The sequence below is a fragment of the Schistocerca piceifrons genome, chromosome 2 (genome assembly GCF_021461385.2).
Source record: "Schistocerca piceifrons isolate TAMUIC-IGC-003096 chromosome 2, iqSchPice1.1, whole genome shotgun sequence".
In the NCBI taxonomy this organism is placed as follows: domain Eukaryota; kingdom Metazoa; phylum Arthropoda; class Insecta; order Orthoptera; family Acrididae; genus Schistocerca; species Schistocerca piceifrons.
Window position 1 is genome coordinate 414518532 of NC_060139.1, and position 20708 is coordinate 414539239.

The 20708-nt window shown below is 39.9% G+C and overlaps 1 protein-coding gene across 1 annotated transcript in view; it reads right to left on the reverse strand.

Annotated features, from left to right (window-relative positions):
• Positions 1-1291: 1291 nt before the first annotated feature.
• Positions 1292-20708, reverse strand: part of LOC124775437 — a 69921-nt gene continuing 50504 nt past the window's right edge. The window contains exon 8 of the mRNA XM_047250270.1: positions 1292-3581. Within this exon, the coding sequence (XP_047106226.1) occupies positions 3230-3581 (352 nt within the window). The 3' untranslated portion in view covers positions 1292-3229. The remainder of the gene's footprint in view (positions 3582-20708) is intronic.

The window sequence follows — 20708 nt, forward strand, 5'->3', positions numbered from 1 at the left end:
AACAGATGTTCACGAAATTGAATTACGATGCGTGTTTGAACTATGGTTCACTAAAAGGAGTGAGATGTTCTTTCACAAATGTTGAGTAATTAACGAACAACTAAGTTTGTTGTGATAGTGATCACTGTTAGCTTTATTTGTTGTGTGTTAAAAACTCACTTTTGTTCAAATGCTCATAACAGTTCAAGCAGTTATTGCTTTACTATAAAACAGTATGATCATAACAACGGAATCTCCAACAAAACCTAGTATTCTTTTTAAAATATTCTCTTAAAATCTTAATATATGCATGTATATATATATATATATATATATATATAGTTATCATACAATACATCTTCGAGGTATATGGGAGGACTTTTACCCATATGTACTGGGGATCTAGGTTTTATTTAATAACGCTGTCTCTTGAGCAAACGGGATTCAAACAAGAGCGCCCTTGTTTCGCAAAGAATCGAAACGGAGCACTAACTGAAATGTTTCAATGAACACTTTATGACATCAGGACGACAGTTCTGGAGTAGAATTTAAGAAATGGACAGCCAGGAGACAAATGATGAAATAAACACAATGTTCCACAAAGTAACTTCAACACACAACTTGAAGAAATACTTTCTGATACATCTCATTAGGCATCATCTGCAATACAAATACATAAACCAATATTACAATGAGAAACATGAACAACATATCTGCACCAGTTGAAAGTACGTATAATATCATAATCAGCAATGTGTAACAAGACACTTTAATCATTTTGCTAGAATCAACAAGAATAGTACAACCAAATAAACCGTTTATTAACTTTGAATGTTATAATCGTCATTGCATATGGTTTTACAGTACATGGGAATATAGTTGTGGCTTTGTTACGGTTCCACACAATCTCTTATACACTTATTATGGAATCACTTCATAATATCGCAGTACTAATTCTATAACTATCTTAACTCGTACCAACACAGTTTTTTACAACCTATACATTTTTTACTGTTCATACGTATAGTCATCATAACTTCGACCATCACATACGATTTAATCACTAATCAAATATTTCTTTGTTATATTGTTTCTGTGTATTGTTACAGTCAGTGTATAGAAGGGGTTTTACAAGGACGCGTCTTTTATTGCTGTCGCGTTAATATCAATTTACGCTGTAGTCGAAATTTTTAAAATGTTTTTGGAAATGAAGATATATTTTCAGTTAAATGAGTCTCGCTATTTATTATGCATTTTATTTGTAAACATTGCAATCTGACTTTTTAAAGTGATTATGTATCCTTGTTTCTGATTATAAACAGCTTTGCGTTAGAATTCTAACTTACAACGAGCTAATGAATTTGCATGTAAAGAATATTGTTTTCTATTTCTGAAATACAAAAATAACAGGACTAACATGTTTTCTGGTTCTTAACGTAAATGCTTCTGTGAGAACTGAATTTCTAAGAGAAATACTAAGAACCTTATTTATAACTTCGTAGACATCTTTTAGCAGGTTTAAGGAAACTCTCAATTGCGGAAACAGAAAGAATGTTGTGAGGTATTTTCGAAAAAATGATCATAGTTTGATTTACACAGAATTTCTCTTGTGTGTCTGCAGAAAAAAGCTGATGTCTTTGTTTTGCTGAACTGTGTTACGATCTCGATACTCATTGTCTTCGACAGTGACTCCTATGAGAAAAAGCGTTTTATACCCGTGACAGACTTCAGGAAGTACTAAAACTTAATGCTGGCAACAGGTCGGGAGAGTATTAACATCCCATTCTCAGTTTTGAATAGTTTCTCTAGTGAATTAACGAAACTTGAGGGAAGGAAAGAATCAAAATGTAAGAAGTGAATTCCGCATTTTGATTGGCTGTAACGCAAATGGTGATCTCACAGCCAGAAAATAAAGGACCGATGCCGAAGAAAGAAAGCTGCCTGCTTCCTAAAGTAAACGTATGTCGTTAGGTGTGAATTTCCGTCTGTCGTAGAGAGAGAAGGAGAAGAAGACAATGACATCTGTACTTAACTAGTTTTTGGGTTTTCGTATCAAGGCCATCCTGTGCTAATATAGCATCTGAAGGAAATATAAATATAACAAAAGTACATCAGTAAATTTTTAGATGTGTAATCGCTCCAAGCTAAACATAAATTAGCAACCAATGTTTTTACTGTTGTCGCAGGCAGCTTTCGCCGTATGTTTAGCTACGTGCAATTGTAGCCATATATATGCCACTGAGTTCCCCATCCATCCAGCTGTCACGTGGCATCACGTATAGGCCGTTCGTGTGATGACTGAATGATAAGAATCAGGAGAAGCAAAGTACTGTTCTTTTTAAGTACTACATGACAGGTTTCAGCTTAGTGACAAACGCGGGCTGTTCTACGAAACAAACGCGTAGCAGAGCACAGACTTTGCTTATAGCCCTGTAAAACTGACAAATCAGCTTTATTAGAACACCCAGATGAAAGCTGCAGGCCCACACATTCTAGAGAGACTAGTTTCACGCTAAGGAGCGACTTATCACAACGAGAAAGCTTAGAGAGGGTGCTGTATACGCCAAGCGGGCTCCCAGTAAAAACCTCGAGAACGGCTATAGCATCGCTGACCAGGTTGCCAGCGACCGCAAATCGAACGTCGCTGTGAACGGAAAAATACTGCCCGATTCCAAACGACACTAGGAAACGATTACGAAAGCGATTCGTCATTGCAGAAGCTTTCATATGATTTGCTATTGAAAACCGATTTAATTGCGAAAACAAGTACCCCAGCAGTAAAATATTTGCTCTCCGGCTTTCCATTTGTATAATCTGATTTTTTAGACTGATCGATATTGTTATTTGACTATTGGTGGAGAAGCTGTCCAGTTGTAAATATACAACTATCACTGCATTTTATGCCATGACACTGTTACGCGCCAAAAGTACTTCACCGACTCGGACTCTAGGTCGCAAAAGCTTACCCTGTATGACAAGTGTTTTGTTGCAGATATTGCAGACTACTTACAACGCTTGTAATCCGCATATCCGAGAGTTAAAATGTGTCGTGTGTAAATGTGACGTCGTTCTCCGAGTGTACATTTTGTGTAATACGCAACGACACTAGTTGCAGTTTGGTCCTCAGATCTACCTAGGAATGTTTCCTGCTCACGTAAAGTTGAGAGAAGCGAATTTGTCAAGGCTGAGGTTTAGCGTCTCGACCGCTAGTCCCTCTACTCTGCAGGCAAAGAGCAATGTTCGCCGGTGGCTACACGGGGGTAGTCCTACGCAGAGTGTCGAACCCGAAGTCCCCTCTAGGCCGCAGCGCCGACACGGTAGTTTGCTGCTGCTCGTCGACCATGACTCGCTGCGGCGCCGGCTGCAGTTGCGGCTGCGTGTCGTCCAAGTCGAACGTGACGAATTCGTGTTGCAGCGACGGCGAGTACTCGTCATCGTCGTCGTCGTCGGTGGAGACGCCATTGGGCCCGGCGGCAGTGCACACCACCCCGGGTGTCCCACTGCCTTCTGCGTCGTCTTCGTCGCCGGCGCAGGAGTTGATGTCCGCAGTCGTCGACACCGTGTTCGTAGTCGCGTCACGCGGGAAGAAGGACGACGAACGGCTACAAAGAGACAGATAGGAAGTTTTATTTCCTGCAGTGGCACTTGGTTCAACATCAATACCACACCAACGCTTATTAACGAAAGAACGATCATATATGATATCAAACGAAACTGGTGATTGGCTTAAGAATTTCTTGACTGAGAGAATGCAGCATGTTATATTATGTGGAGAGTCATCGACAGATGTAGAAGTAACTTCAGGCGTGCCCCAGAGAAATGTGTTAGGACCCTTGCTGTTTATGTTATACACGGGTTGGAACTTTAATAATGGCAACTATTTATTTACAGCTCGTACAAAACAGATACGTGTTTCGAAGTTTTACTGACCTTCAGAGTAGTCGCCAGCATTCTGTATAACCCGTTGCCAGCGATGTGGAAGTCCTAGGATTCTCTTAGCAGTGCCAGTTGTGTTGACAGTTCGAACGGCGCGGTCTCTTGCCCGACGAATTTGTAGCAATTCTGAAGTGAATGCCGTGAAGTGTTTCCTCCAGTTTAGAAATCGAGTTGAACTTACGAGGGCTTAAGTCAGGGGAGTGCAGTAGGTGGTATAGCATTTAGCAGCCCCATCAGTCAAACAAATCAGTAACAGCTTGTACTGTACGTGCTTGAGCATTGTCCGGCACAATGATGGTCAGGTCCTGCGGAAAGTGTCATCACTTCTGTCTCTATGCTGTTCATTTTTGGAACACAGCCTACGACCAGCTGAGAGACAGAAGTGATGACACTTTCTGCAGGACCTGACCATCATTTTGCAGGACAATGCTCAAGCACGTAGAGTGCAAGCTGTTACCGATTTGTTTGAATGATGGGGCTGCTAAGTGCTATACCACCCACTGCACTGCCCTGACATAAACCCTCGTGAGTTCAACACGATTTCTAAACTGAGGGAAACACTTCACGGCATTTTCTTCAGAACTGCTATAAATTCGTCGGGCACCAGGCCGCGCCGCTCGAACTGTCAACACAACTGGCATTGCTAAGAGTATCCTACGACTTCCACATCACTGGCAACGGGTTACACAGAATGCTGGTGACTATTTTGAAGATCAGTAAAACTGTGAAACACGTATATATTTTGTACGAGCTGTAATTAAATAGTTGCCACTATTAAAGTTTCAACCCTCGTACATTTATGACCTGACAGACAATATTAACACATAGTAGCCTTTAGTAAGCTCAGTCTTCTCACAGATGATACAGTTAAAGTACTATCGAAAAAAGTGACATATTCATTCAGATCTTGACAGCATTTCAAAGAGGTGCAAATATTGGCAACTTTCTTTAAGGGCGCAGAAATGTAGAATTATGCACCCCATAAAACTAATGCAAGTATCTGGATGTAACAGTCTGTAGGGATGTGAAATGGAATTATCAAACACACACAGCTCTAGATAAATGAGGTGGCAGACTTCGGCTCATATCACATAAATTGAAGGTGGAGGGGGAAGAAAGGAAGGGAAAGGGAAGAAGCTAATGAAATCAGCTGCTTTGGGATTTTATGTCGAGTCAGCAGCAACGAGTGAAAATGTCTGCTGGACGTGACTGGAAGCCAAGCTCTCCTTCTTGTTAGGCAGCTGCGTTAACCACTGCATATCCCAGAGACAGTGTTTATCGCAGCTGGGCAGACTGTCTCGGCAGCTCCTCAGCCGACTCACATTCCCACCTAACGCCACCTACCCGCAGTCCCCGTGCATGTCCTTCATGCTCGTTAATTTTAGATTCCCTCTGGAGATCGAACGTAAATGCGCATCCACACTGAAGGTTGTGGAATTCAATGCCCATTGAGGTGAAGTTATATGAATGCGAGATGCCTGTTCATTCAGACAAATCGTTCGACCTCCAGCGGGAATCTAAAATCGACAAGAGTGGAGGACATGGACGGCGACTGCGGATATGTGGCACTAGATGGAAATGTGAGTCGGCCGGGGCGCGTGCCGAGATAGTCTGTGCAATGGCATAAGCACTGTGTCCGGGTGGCTCAGTCGTTAATGCAATTGCCTAGTAAGCAGCAGACCTCGGGTTGGAGCCCCAGTCCGGCAAACATTTTCACTCGACGCCACTGACTTTGTACAAAGCCCCGATGCAACTTATACCATTAGCTCCTTCAACTCCCTTTCCTTTATCCCCCTCCCCCCTCCCCCCCCCCCCAACACCACTTACAATTTATATAATACACTACTGGCCATTAAAATTGCTACACCAAGAATAAATGCAGATGATAAACGGGTATTCATTGGACAAATATATTATACTAGAACTGACATGTGATTACATTTTCACGCAATTAGGGTGCATAGATCCTGAGAAATCAGTACCCAGCACAACCACCTCTGGCCGTAATAACGGCCTTGATACGCCTGGGCATTGAGTCAAACAGGGCTTTGATGGCCTGTACAGGTACCGCTGCCCACGTAGCTTCAACACGATACAGCAGTTCATCAAGAGTAGCGACTGGTGTATTGTGACGAGCCAGACGTTTTCAATTCGTGAGAGATCTGGAGAATGTGCTGGCCAGGGCAGCAGACGAACATTTTCTGTATCCAGAAAGGCCCGTGCAGGACCTGCAAGTGTGGTCGTGCATTATCTTGCTGAATGTAGGGTTTCGCAGGGATCGAATGAAGGGTAGAGCCACGGGTCGGAACACATCTAAATATAACGTCCACTGTTCAAAGTGCCGTCAATGCGAACAAGAGGTGACCGAGACGTGTAACCAATGGAACCCCATACCATCACACTGGGTGATACGCTAGTATGGCGATGACGAATACACGCTTCCAACGTACGTTCACTGCGATATCGCCAAACACGGATGCGACCATCATGACGCTGTAAACAGAACCTGGATTCATCCGAAAAAAGACGTTTTGCGATTCGTACACCCAGGTTCGTCGTCGAGTACACCATCGCAGGCGCTCCTGTCTGTGATGCAGCGTCAAGGGTAACCGCAGCCATGGTCTCCGAGCTGATAGTCCATGCTGCTGCAAACGTCGTCGAACTGTTCGTGCAGATGATTGTTGTCTTGCAAACGTCCCCGTCTGTTGACTCAGGGATCGAGACGCGGCTGCACGATCCGTTACAGCCATGCGGATAAGATGCCTGTCATCTCGACCGCTAGTTATACGAGGCCCTTGGGATCCACAACGGCGTTCCGTATTACCCTCCTGAAACCACCGATTCCATATTCTGTTAACAGTCACTGGATTTCGACCAACGTGAGCAGCAATGTCACGACACGATAAACCGCAATCGCGATAGGCTATAATCCGACCTTTATCAAAGTCGGAAACGTGATGGTATGCATTTCTCCTCCTTACACGAGGCATCACAACAACGTTTCACCAGGCAACGCCGGTCAGCTGCTGCTTGTGTTTGAGAAATCGGTTGGAAACTTTACTCATGTCAGCACGTTGTAGGTGTCGCCACCGGCGCCAACCTTGTGTGAATGGTCTGAAAAGCTAATCATTTGCATATCACAGCGTCTTCTTCCAGTCGGTTAAATTTCGCGTCTGTAGAACGTCATCTTTGTAGTGCAGCAATTTTAATAGCCAGTAGTGTATGTCACACAGTTGTGGATTCCACATGGTATCTATTCTTTCGGACATGTCCAAAAGAACAGACACAAGACATTCACGTAAGACTTCAGTTCATTGGAAGAATGCCGGGAAAACGCTGTCACTCTACAAAAGAGATTGCTAGTAAAATACCCGTGCCAACCACCTTGAATGCTGTTCTGGTGCATGGCACCTATATCAGTGGGTCGAATGGGAAATACTGAATTACAAAAAGAAGAGCAGCGCAAATGATCGCAGATTTGTTTGACTCACGGTAGAGTGTCACAGACATACGAGACATCTGAATCGGCAGACGCCAGTTATCCTGCGAAAGTCTTTTTACAAAGATGCAATAACCAGTATTAACTGAAGAATCTAGAGGTATACTTCAGCCCCCTACGTATCGCTCCCATAGGGACTTCGAAGACAGGATTAGACTAATTACAGTGTGCAACGCGGCACTGTACCAATCATTCTACTTGCGCTCAATATGCCGACAGAATGGGAGTAAATGGTAAAATGAGAAGTATGCAGTGCCAAGCATTTCACAGGTACAGGTGTTGATGTAGAAAACTACAGAGGCTGCATCACACCATTTGTACCAGCAAAACACCTCTGAAAAAGTTTACAGTAAACAGTAAAATAGGTGTCCTTCACAACAGGGAGTATAGTACTCAGTGCCCTTACAGTAGTTACACAGCTTCATGAAACAGGATACACCAGGCCAGACGGAATCATTACACACAGAAGGCGACGTCTATCATCGGCCACTCGAAGAATACTAGTAGGGAGATAAACATACAGGGCCAAAAGACGTTACTTTTCACGCGATGGCATATTGTTAGAGATTTCAATAAGGATCCAATTCGGAGGATTTCGCTGTCTGTCAATATAAGTTATTGCCCTGGAACTTTTCTCATGCCGAGCAGTGAATATAAGCCCACTGGGTGCAATCATTTTAATCATCATCTTGGATGACATGGTTTGATATTCTACCTTCCTGCTTTAAGATTGCAACATAGGAGTGATACACGGCCGGTGTGGCCGTGCGCTTCTAGGTGCTTCAGTCTGGAACCGCGTGACCACTACGGTCGCAGGTTCGAATCCTGCCTCGGGCATGGATGTGTGTGATGTCCTTAGGTTAGTTAGGGGACTGATGACCACAGATGTTAAGTCCCATAGTGCTCAGAGCCATTATTTTTAAGAGTGATACCTAGTTATTCAATTCGATCCAGCAGTCCAGAGATGAGGATGCTTCTGTACAGTAACCATTTGATGCAGAAGTAAAACATCACAGAATCTTCAATGGTTTTCTCAAAAATGGTTCAAATGGCTGTGAGCACTATGGGACTTAACTTATGAGGTCATCAGTCCCCTAGAACTTAGAACTACTTAAACCTAGGACATGACACACATCCATGCCCGGGGCAGGATTCGAACCTGCGAACGTAGCGGTCGCGCGGTTCCAGACTGTAGCGCCTGAAACCGCTCGGTCACCCCGGCCGGCTGTGATTTTCTCCACCACTTGTACAGTCATTAGGAAGACTTGTTGGTGTCCAGTGGGCATAATGCGGCACCTAATTCACATATAGAGAGGAAAGTGATCCATCAGACTACGCACGTATGCAGTCCTCCACAGTTCACTAGGGATGGGATCTCTTGAAAAAATGGTTCAAATGGCTCTGAGCACTATGGGACTTAACAGCTATGGTCATCAGTCCCCTAGAACTTAGAACTACTTAAACCTAACTAACCTAAGGACATCACACACATCCATGCCCGAGCTAGGATTCGAACCTGCGACCGTAGCAGTCACGCGGTTCCGGACTGCGCGCCTAGAACCGCTAGACCACCGCTGCCGGCAAGGACTCATTTAAGATCATGATCATAGATACTAGTACCCCGAATTTTCCGCTGCCTGTTTCCTTCAGAGAAGGGAGATACAACACGAAAATGAATACAACTCTGAGAGCAAATGTCCTGAGCTTTATTAACAGAGCAGCTTTTCCATGTACCTGATGTCGATACTTAATTACTCAATACCTTGTGTAATTTAAAGCACCATTACTTTTTTCTTTTGACTTATTTTAGTTTTCTTAGCTTTCTGAAGCCTATTAAAGCAAGTAACGAAAATTTTTTTAGCTTTGTGAAGCTTATTAAAGGAAGTAACGTAACGAGCATCATCTCTGTCCTCCATAAAATTATATCAATTCGTATTTTCCTGCCTCTAAATTCTCTAGTGCAACTAGAATTACTAATTTAAACTGTATTAAAGAACTTTTATTATGCTCATTAACAGATTTAAAAAATAAGGATAAGTTAAGAAGAGTCATTTTAGAATAAATCGAAAGTATTCCCAACTACTAAAATCCGTGATTGCGACGTGTATAATCTAGCGAAAAACTCATTCAGTTCATAACAACCAGATACAAAGCTTTTGCATTCCTATCAGCGTAGTGACGTGTTCATTTTAGGTGACTGTCACGTTTCCAAATAAAGGACGCCCATAAAAGAATGTACCAGTCGTAAATTGTAGTGGTATCAACTGTAAGCGTTGTAGAATCTTGGTTCAAAGGGTTTTGCATAAGCACAACTGAGAGTAATGCCTTGTTATTTTCACACTCGCAGTAGCACACACTCAAAATGGCGACACCTGAGTGTAAAGCGTTTTGTGTTCTGCAGTTTCCCAAGAGTGAACCTTTAATTTCAGCTCAACGTGCATTTGATTTAAAGTTTAATTGTGCCTCTCCCCTCGTGGCAAAGATATTTGTCGATGGTGTAGTCAGTTCGAAACGACCACATGTGTGTGTGTGTGTGTGTGTGTGTGTGTGTGTGTGTGTGTGTGTGTGAAGGGATGAACATGGGACGACCAAAAAGTGTCTGAAGAGGATGTCGGGGAACGACCAAAAAGTGTCTGAAGAGAATGTCGGCCGTATTCGTAGCACTGAAGAGTGTATTCTGAAAGAAAGTTTTCAACTTTAATTGCCAAAGATAACAGTGTGGAAAGTTTTAAGGTAACATTTATGTATGTGTCTATACCAGCTACAGTTGGTACATGATTTAAAGCCAGGTGCCTACGGTGTACTTTATAACTTTGCAAGAGAATTTTTGCCGCGGGGAGATGACTTTCTTGGTCGTGTGATGTTCAGTGATGAGATACCCACAATGTTCGTAAGTAGAGATCAGAACATTCTAATGAACTTGTAATTTGTCAAAGAGATTCCCCAAAAAACATTTTCTGCACTATGCCCTGACATCAAGAGTACGGAGCATTATTATTATTATTATTATTTATTTTTTTTCGTTTAAGCTATCGTCGTAGGAATGGCTATATCTCCAGTTAGGAAAACAAGGAAATTTTATTTGGCTACAAGATGGAGACCCTCCTCATTAGCATCTCTTTGTACGAGGGTGTTGAGCGTCGAAGTCCCTGACCAGTGGATTGGTCGTAATGGTCAATTTCCCGGTTTCTACCTCACGCCATGTGATTTTTCCACTGGGACTTTGCAAAAGACCGTGTCTGCATGTTCGCTGCTACATAATGATTTGCCAGAGTTGAGACACGCAATTGAATTGCTTCCATTACGCTGAACTTGTTAACCAAACTGTGGGAGGAATTGGATTTAAGGTTGGATGTGTGCCACATAACTACAGATGCTATTGAACATTTGTAAGGAAAACTAAGTAAGTTTACCTTTAATTTGATGTACGATTTCTTGCAAATATTCTAACTTAAAATGCTGTAATACGCCATTGGAACTGGGACATTCTTTTATGGTCACCCTGTAATATTAACGCTGCTCGAGCGCATTTCCTGTTCAGCTCATCCAACCTTACACTCTAGAGAAGTTACGGGAGTGCGATTCGTCTTCCCATTTCTGTGGTTCATTGCTGGTTACTAATTGCCGATCGTTAACTTCGTTGGCAAGAGTAATTAAGAACCCCTTGAACATGGTTCTGCTTCTGATGTTCATGCAACGACGTTCTGGAGAATTCTTGCCTTGCTGTTACAAGGCACGTAATACACCAGCTGTCGCATTCAGTTATTACCAGCTTTCGATCACATATAAGTTGTTAGTTCTCTGTAGACCAGAGTTTCATTTATAAATCTTAATATGGTAACTAGTGTCGACTTACAAATTCTGTGACTATCTTAGATGATTATCATTGGAGCACCAGAATGCAATAACAGCATTTATGCCTTTACCTTGTATCCTCTTTGTACCCCATATTACATACTGCGAACGAGACAGGCGCCTCCATAGCCACACTGGAACATAACAAGCCTCCAGTCTCTATTCAACACTTCCCACATGACTTACAGGTACCTGAAATTATTATTATCTCTGTGACTTTTTATTTTAATTTCACGAGATTATCACAATAAAGAGAAAGAGACAGGGACGTCATTGGAACGCGAAGCACACTAGTCGTACGCTGGTTCTCGCTCGGTCTAAGGGCACACAAAATCGTGGTCGTTAGTGTCCAAATAGACTATGTAATATATTACCGAACTAAATTAAAATTCATTAAAAAAGAGACATAGGAAATGATAAATGAGCGAAAATAGTACACACAAAGGTCCACAAAATGTTCTAATCAACTATGAAGATCCTCAAATGTTGGGTGGGCGAAAATACCTTTATCAAGCTGAGTTTTGCTTCCCAATAAATTGCTATGATATATTACTTAGGTTGTTGTCACGTAAATCAGATGGTTCGTCCGTAGCTCCCGAATTCACATAACCTGTGAAATATTTCAGCAATTGTTATTTAGGAAGATCATAGATGTAAACCATTGAACAGCCATGTTTATCCTTTCCATCAAAATCTGGAATACTAGTTCTGCGAGGTATGGAAGAGAGTTTCCGTGAACTTTCGAAAATAGAAGTGCTGACAAAATTGAAGCTATGAAGATCGATCGTGATTAGTGCTGCGATAGCTTAGATGTTTTTAATCAGCCACAAGGGCAAAACATACTTGTGCGCTGTACATTCGTATTCGTTTTAAGTCAATAGTTGGCAGAAGCTGTAATTTTCCAGCAGAAATATTTTTCACACTAACAGTTCGATTAAATGTTTTAAGTGCGACTTAACAATCTCTCTGAAATGTCAAAGAGCTTGAAACACGTATGTATTCAGTATATTCATTAACAGCGATGGCGAGGCATGACAGAATCTCTGACCAGAGAGTTATTTATCGTTGCTAGTCTGCGCTTGACCGCGCGAGTTGTAGTTGAGTTGGACTCAGAGCAGTTGCGTGTAGCGAGTCGGCAGGAACAGTAGTTGTGTGTGAGGAGTCGGCGGGCGTCGACATGGGTCTCTGGTCACAGTTCTGGACGAGGTATATTGTTATCGAAGGTAATGAAGCAGCATTGCGCTCAGCTAATAACATATGTTAATTGTAATTAATTTGTTCAAGAATTGCCCCAATAATAATTTTTCTACAAAGTAACCTTTTTAAAGAAACAGATTTATTTCAAGTTAAATAATATTTCCTATGCATTCCCTCCGAGAATTAAAATTAAATACGTGCCAGCATTGCACGGAGCTGTGTCGAAAAATAAGAGCAGATATAGATGCAGTTTACTGAGGTAAGAATTTTGGTTTTTTGTGTTCAGGTTTAATTATTGCACACTGTCGAAGGTCAGCGCAGCTGCCCTTATAAACTTTGTCAGGTTCATCTTAACTTTAATTTTGTGGGGACTTAACATTTTTGCACATTTTTATTATCATTGAGTTTTATTACTGTGGGAAGCTAACATTTGGCACTATTTGCATTATCATTCAATTCTTTTCATTTTTTAAAATTATTACGGGGAGGTTACACTTGGCGACATCCAGTCCAGGATCGTATTTCTTTGAGAATCTTCTGATAAGTAGTCAGATATTTGCTCTTATTTACGAAAATATAATTAGCATTTGGCGCAATGCTTTTACTAATTTTTGTGACTTTCTCCTACAGGTCATCGGCAATTTGTTGCTCTTTGTTGTATTTTTGTTTGTTGCATTTTGTATTGTCTTTTTTTCATTGTCGAATAATTGTGACTTGTGTAAAAATGCCACGAAAAACTATTGATAGTACATCGCAAAGTATAATGAGTGAAATAACGGAATTAAACAACTTGACCGATAGTAATTGTGACACGCAATGTAATGATGACAACCCTCCATTTAGTGACAATCAGTACATACCGACCACTAACGTTGATTTTGATCTTAGTGATGAACATACAAATTCAATGGTGTCGTCTGTTAACTTAACGACAATTGATGACGCGGGGCGTTCTGTTGCAATGAGCGCTGCCCAGCTCAACACAACCGGTTTGCAAAATTCACGTGACGAACAGACGAATTTTCCCAATGAAAATGAACATGATACTCAAAGTAGGACAGATTTATTTAATTCCGATTTAGTGACCAACAGTGTACATCCGATTAGCAAACATCTTCAGGAATCACAGAATGTCCAAATGGATACACAAAACGTGACAATTGAAGACACACCATCACACAGTACAGAGAATAGAGATGTTCATTTTAGATTTGATCAAATTATGGCAATATTGCTAGAACAGAAAGGAGAATCCAAACAACTTAGGGAAGATTTCAAACAATAGAGTGAAAAACAAGACAACAATCACAAACAACTTATTCATGAAATTAATGAAAAATTAGACAACAATTCCAGACAGTTAAATGAAAAATTAGACAACAATTCCAGACAGCTTAGTGAACAGATTAGAGCCGTTGCTGCGCAGTGTCATGACACTAAGGAACAATTACGTGTGGAAATTGAGGCTTGTGCTAGGAAAAGTAGCGAAGAAATTAGATCTGTTGCGCAGGAATTAAGCAATATGCAAAAAACAGCCACAACAGAAACACTTAGAGACGAAATTAGTACAGTCCGTAAACAATGCTCTGAAAAAGCTACACAATTACGCGACGAGTTTAAACTAATGACAGCAGAACTTTCGCGCACAATGGATGCAAAGATAGACGCGAAATTCGAACAACAGAACCCTCAAATTGACGAACGTTTTAATCTTCACCTACAAAACAGTGATACGCGTTTCCGCAAATTTATACAGAATCAAAATAAAGTAAAACGTCAAGTCATGGAAACAATCACTGCACAGAGACAAGAAGATAAACGTAAGATGTTTGCGAAGGCAAAAACATACTTAGACAACAATATTGCTACAGTATCGGACAAAATTAATACCATCGAACAGTTGAACACCGAATTACGTGATGAAGTTTCTGATCTTAAATCAAAAACAGATACACACACAGTAGATATTCAAACAGTGACCGACAGACTCGAACAATTAGAACTAACACAGGATTCCGATGACATCAAAGCTGACGTTAAAAAACTGAACGAAACCACACGTAAAATGCAAAAACAGATTAATGCCTCTGACACCAAAACCGATGATCAGGTGAAAATACTGACTGAAAAATGTGATGAATTGGCCAGTCGTATTGATATTATTGAAAGTAATAATAACAGCAAATCAGACGATACTGCACCGATTTTGTTTAACCAAACTCCTGAATTCCAAAATTTTCAGCAGACAATCAATGAGATCGATTCGTCTAATAACACATTGCGTAGAAAATTGTCAAGTTTACAGCAAGAGGTAACAGAGATAAAAAATATTTCAGTTAATAACACATCACAGCAGACGCCACTTTGCGAACATTTGTCAGACTCACGCAGCGTGTATAATTTAGGTAATCTACAGAGAGTACGTGAGTTAGATTCAGAACAGTTACAATCAAACAGACTCACATACAATGCTGAACCTGTTCCGACATACAGAGACGACAATTTTGATTACAAACATTTTCTGTCAGTGAGAAAATTTAAAGTATTTAAAAATGACAGAACACAGATTCATCCACTGGATTGGATACAACAATTCAGCTTTGCTTTTCCACCGACTTGGCCCGTAACACATAAACTTGAATTTATTTGCAGTTTTTTGGAAGGCGAACCGGCAACTCGTATGAGACCGATCGCGTGACAATGTTATTCAGTAGAAGAATTTCAGAATGCTTTTCTGTCAGCGTATTGGTCGAAGACGACACAGCGTGGAATTAAAGATCAACTAATTAGTTTACCAAATTATGAGAACACAAATTTTCCCAGTGTCACGCAATTTTTGAGCATATGGTCCAACAAAACCAGTACTTAAGTGAACCATATAGTGAATCTGCACTCATTCAATTATGTATTTCTAAATTGCCACAATCATTAAGAGTGTCACTTTTAACGGTCCAGCAAAAGAAAATATTTCGGCATTCAGGGATCTGTTGCAGCTTTTAGAAGTGCAGCAATCAGATTATTCCTTCATAAACAAAAATTTTTCATGTAACAACCAAGGCCAACAAACTTACAGTAATTACGATCAACCACGCAATTTCAATAGCAAAGCTAATAGACGCTTTAGGAACGACAACCACCAGAACTTTAATAACAGACACAGTTTTAATAATCAATATCGACAAAATTATCAGCAACAGGAACCACATTTTGGTAACAATAGACGTTTTTCACCACAATAGCATGAAAGTCAGTCGGTTAGCATGCCTAGCCAACAATGCAGTCTACAAGGTCAACCAAACTTTAATGTTTCGTCACGTGCACATATAGTCCCAGCTACAACAAATAGTAACGCACGCCAGCAAGGAAATAACTACGTGCAGAAAACACAGTACTTCAATTCCTATCGCAATGCACCGTATAAAAATGACTATTACGACAGACGTAAAAAAACGAGCACAATTTTCAGCGTATATCTAATAACAGTCGGTCTTACCAACAGCAAAATCATCCGCAAGAACATATACTCGTGAATGAACCAAACAGTAGGTATCATCCAGAGCGTAATACGTCTGGAAGAAATAGCAGAACAGTTCAAATAGTCGAAATACCACAACATCCTGCAGAAAATAATAACACATCAGATAGAATCTGACTAGATACTGTACAGGTCGCATCTTCCAGTAACACAAGCTCTACCTTTGACACGCAGAATGTTGTTCACGAAAATGTTATTACTTTTGACGACATCAGAGACACTCTTTTGCAGGTAAGACCAGTTGTTCAGAAAACCATTTCACATCCTGTCATCGAAATTAAAATTGGTTCATCGAAATTTTCAGCAGTAATCGATTCCGGATCACCTATGTCAGTAATAAATGAAGAAACTTTCAACGAGTGTAACATTACCATTAGGCAAAACAAAAGTGAAAGGAGCAGTATCGAGTAAAGGAGTAGATGTAAAATTACAGACGCATTTATCATTTTGTATTGCAGGTCATACTTTTCACTCAGATTTTTGGATTGTTCCTTTATTGACAACAGACGTTATTTTAGGTACTAATTTTCTGGTACAACACGACGCAGTTATTGATTTTCAAAATTCCTATTTAATGCTAAAGGATGAAAATGTACAATTGGCTTTAGAATTTCAGCACTCTTTATCTGCGGAAGAACAAACAATTAATTGTACAGAGGTCATTTCCGTATCACGTGGCATAGACTGTAATTCCACATTGTTCACGGATACGTACGTACATAACTATAATACTCCAGACGAAGCTGACTACGACGTAATGCAGATGATTTCTGATAAAGTTAAACAAAGCAGTGCAAATACAGACGACGAACGCACGCAGCTACACAAAATTCTTTTACAGCAAGCTCCAGTTTTCGACAACATTCCTGGTACTATGTCCGGTTTTATGTATGAATTTCAAGTCAAACAGCATGATACATTTAAAGCCAAGCATTATCCCATTCCATATATCCACTGAGAACAAGTTAAGAAAGAATTGCAGGATATGCTTGACCAAGGAATTATTGAACCGGCAGTTAGTCCGTACATAAACCCGCTACATATTGTTAAGAAAAAAGATGGTTCACTTCGCCTCATACCTGATTCACGTCACATCAATGACATAATTATTAATGAAACAGATTGACCACAGACACTAGAAGAACTTCTACAGAAATTTCATGGTACTGCTATTTATTCCACGTTAGATTTGAAATCGGGATTTTGGCAAATTCAGCTCCATCCGAACTGCAGAAAGTACACAGCATTTCTCTGTTTTGGCGACTGTTATCAATTTTGCAACTTACCATTCGGTTTAACTATTTCTTCTGCATCTTTTATTCGCGGTTTGAATACAATACTTCCGACAGAACTTAAAGACAGAATCACGACGTACGTAGACGAAATTCTTATCGCAGAAGCTAACTGGTCTGAACACAATCTGATTCTTGAACAACTGTTGCAAACTTTTCGTGCACAAGGAGTCACAGTTTATCTCAGTAAATCGCATTTTGGTAAAACTTCTGTAAAATTTCTTGGACACGTAATTTCAGCAGAAGGCATTGCGCCTGATCCGGAAAAACTTCAAGCTTTACGTGACATTACTGTTCCTACGACAAAAAAACCATTACGCAGCTTTTTGGGATTAATTAACTTTTTTCGTAAATTTATTCATCACTATGCTTTAGACACACCTAGATTATGCCAATTGACAGGTAAAAACACTATTTGGTCCTGGGATAAGTAAGCACATTCTGAATTTATGAACCTGAAACATGCTTTGTTGAATGCTCCACTTTTATCGCACCCATATCTTACCAAAAATTTTTCCATTGCCACCTACAGTTCCAACACCGCTTTACGCGTACATATTTTTCAGGAAATTGAAGAAGATGGCTCTACAATAATTAAAAACATCGCATTTGCAAGTCGCAATCTGACACCTGCTGAACGAAATTATTCCGTTACTGAACTTGAAACGTTCTGTGTTGTATGGGCTTTTACGAGATTTAGGCACTTTCTTTATGGCAGACATACCACCGTATACACAGACCACAGAGCGATACAATTTTTAATTTCAGCTAAATTTTCACACGACAGATTAAGCAGATAGAAGCTTTATTTACAGGAATTTAATTTCACAATTGTTCACATTCCCGGCACACAAAATGTTATAGCAGACGCACTATCTCGTTCTCTCAGCAACAATCAGCAAGACATCGCAACCGACTTCTGCAAAGCAAATTTCAGCGTCATGTATATTCAACAAGTGGCATTTGAAAATTTCATTTCGTCGTCATTACAAGACATATCACAAGAGCAAAATAAAGACAACGTGTGGAAAGAGATTAAACACCTCTGACAAGATAGGAATAATGTTACGATTAGAAACCATTACACTGTACGCAAAGACATTCTATTTCGCCGTTCTCATCCTGACAGCAACAACTGGTTATTATGCATTCCTGACGAGCTTGTTAACAAATTAATCTGGTATACTCATTTAAGTTACGCATATTACGGAGCCAGAAAATGTTTTCTTATACTGAGACAGAACTGTTATTTTGCCAACATGGAGAAACGTATACGACGAGTTTTAGCGTCATGTAAAATTTGCCAAAAAGCCAAGTCAGACACAACTTCACACATTCCTCCATTATATCCCATTGTACCTGTTAAATTGAGACATATGGCCGCTGTAGACATTTTTGGTCCGATTCCCAGAACTAATAGAGGTTTTTGCTACATCTTTGTCGCTGTTGAACTCACTTCAAAATTTGTTACCTTCACTCCGTTAAGCAAAGCTACAGCTAAAACTGTTTCGAAAGCATTTGTAAAACATTTTCTATTTCATGTAGGGCATGTGATGAAAGTAATTTCCGACAATGGATCGCAATTTCGTTCTGCTATATGGACACGTATGTTACGAGCTAGAAACATTTCTCCGATCTATATATCTAGGTACCATGCTTCTTCGAACCCTTGTGAACGCTTAATGAAAAAAATTGGTAAACTGTGTAGAATATACTGCCCTAAAAAAAAAATTGATTGGGACACACACATACTCTCATTCCAGGATGTAATTAATTCCATACCAAATGAATCTACTATGCTATCTCCGTTTGTTATATTGAAAAATGTTGAACCACCTAACAAAATTAGAGAATTAGTAACATTTCATACATCTCGTCGACTACGACACCATGAAATAATTGACATTGCGCCGAAGAACATCAAACGTGCCGCAGAGTACCGGAGAAGACAGCAAAAACGGGTTTGTATACGCCGTGACTTTCACATTGGACAGAAGATATTAGTACGTATACACCATTTATCTAATAAAGGAAAAGGTAGGTGCAGTAAATTTGAACTTCTGTACGCAGGACCATATCGGATTCGCAGCATTCCTCACCCCAATGTTGTACACGTCGTAACTTTGAGAACCAGAAAATCGAAGGGAAACCACCACTGGTCAAACATCAAAGCTTTTATTGAATGAGGATACTTTATGATTTAACATGCTATAATGCCATTTGCTAATTTTATGATCACTTATGCAATTATATTCACATGACTACTTACTGATGATTGTCGTATTTTTTCTTGGCAAGTGCCCGGCAAGGTAAGGTTAGCAGGTCGCTTTTCTTGTCGTTACACATCAGACCGTGTATATTTTTCCTGATGAATTTACACACTTTATGACCATTTATGCAATTATATTTGTGTGATTACTTACTGATGACTGTCGTATTTTTTTCTTGGCAAGTGCCCGGCAAGGTAAGGTTAGCAGGTCGCTCTTCTTGTCGTTACATATCAGACTGTGCACGTTTTTCCAGATAAAATTACGTATGCTATGAATAATTATGCAATTTTATCTAGTGACATTTTCATTTTACACATTTCTTGTCGTCATTTTTTTATGTATGTACGATTGTTTTCATATTTTGTTTGTATGCACTGAGAAATAATTAAGATATAGCAAACACCAGTTGACTTTGACATTTTGCCTTATGATATCTCAACATCATGACTATTTTGCTGCTGCATTGTGATATTCTGTGTACATTTTTGCATTTGAACACTGTCTATTTTTTTGACATATTACGTTTTCTGTCATGTTATGCTGTATGCTTAATTATGTTACCATATAACCAATCATTATTTAGTGAGTATATGATGTAAATGCAAGACATTAATCTTTGTTCATCAATTTCAGAAAGAAATGATGCGCAAAAAAAATAAATTAAACAGAAATGGGAATTTCACCTTCGGAATGGTCGAAAGAAGATGCAAACCTTGTGAGGAAGAGTAAATGGATCATAATTAACAAGCATTAACAAGAATATACTATACACATCGTAGAATAGCAGTTTTAACTAATTTTTTCTTTCAGGAGACGAGGCGATTGATGCAGGCTGTCTGACAGAACTACACATCTTAGTTTTAGTGATGAAATATGGTAGAAATAAGGAATAGTTGTATAATGAATAATGAAGTGATTTTTTGCAGATGATAATGAATACTGATGAATGATGATGAAGAATATGCTACTATGGATAATGAAGTTTTTCTTTACAGGTGATGATAATAATGGAGTTATGATAATATGGATAATGAAGTGATGGATACTGAAGTTTTTTTCTTTACAGATGAGGATAATGTTGAAGTTATGTATTTATGCTATGTAGTTATTTAAGTATTTGTTGCAGTTCGTTTTGACAGTATGTG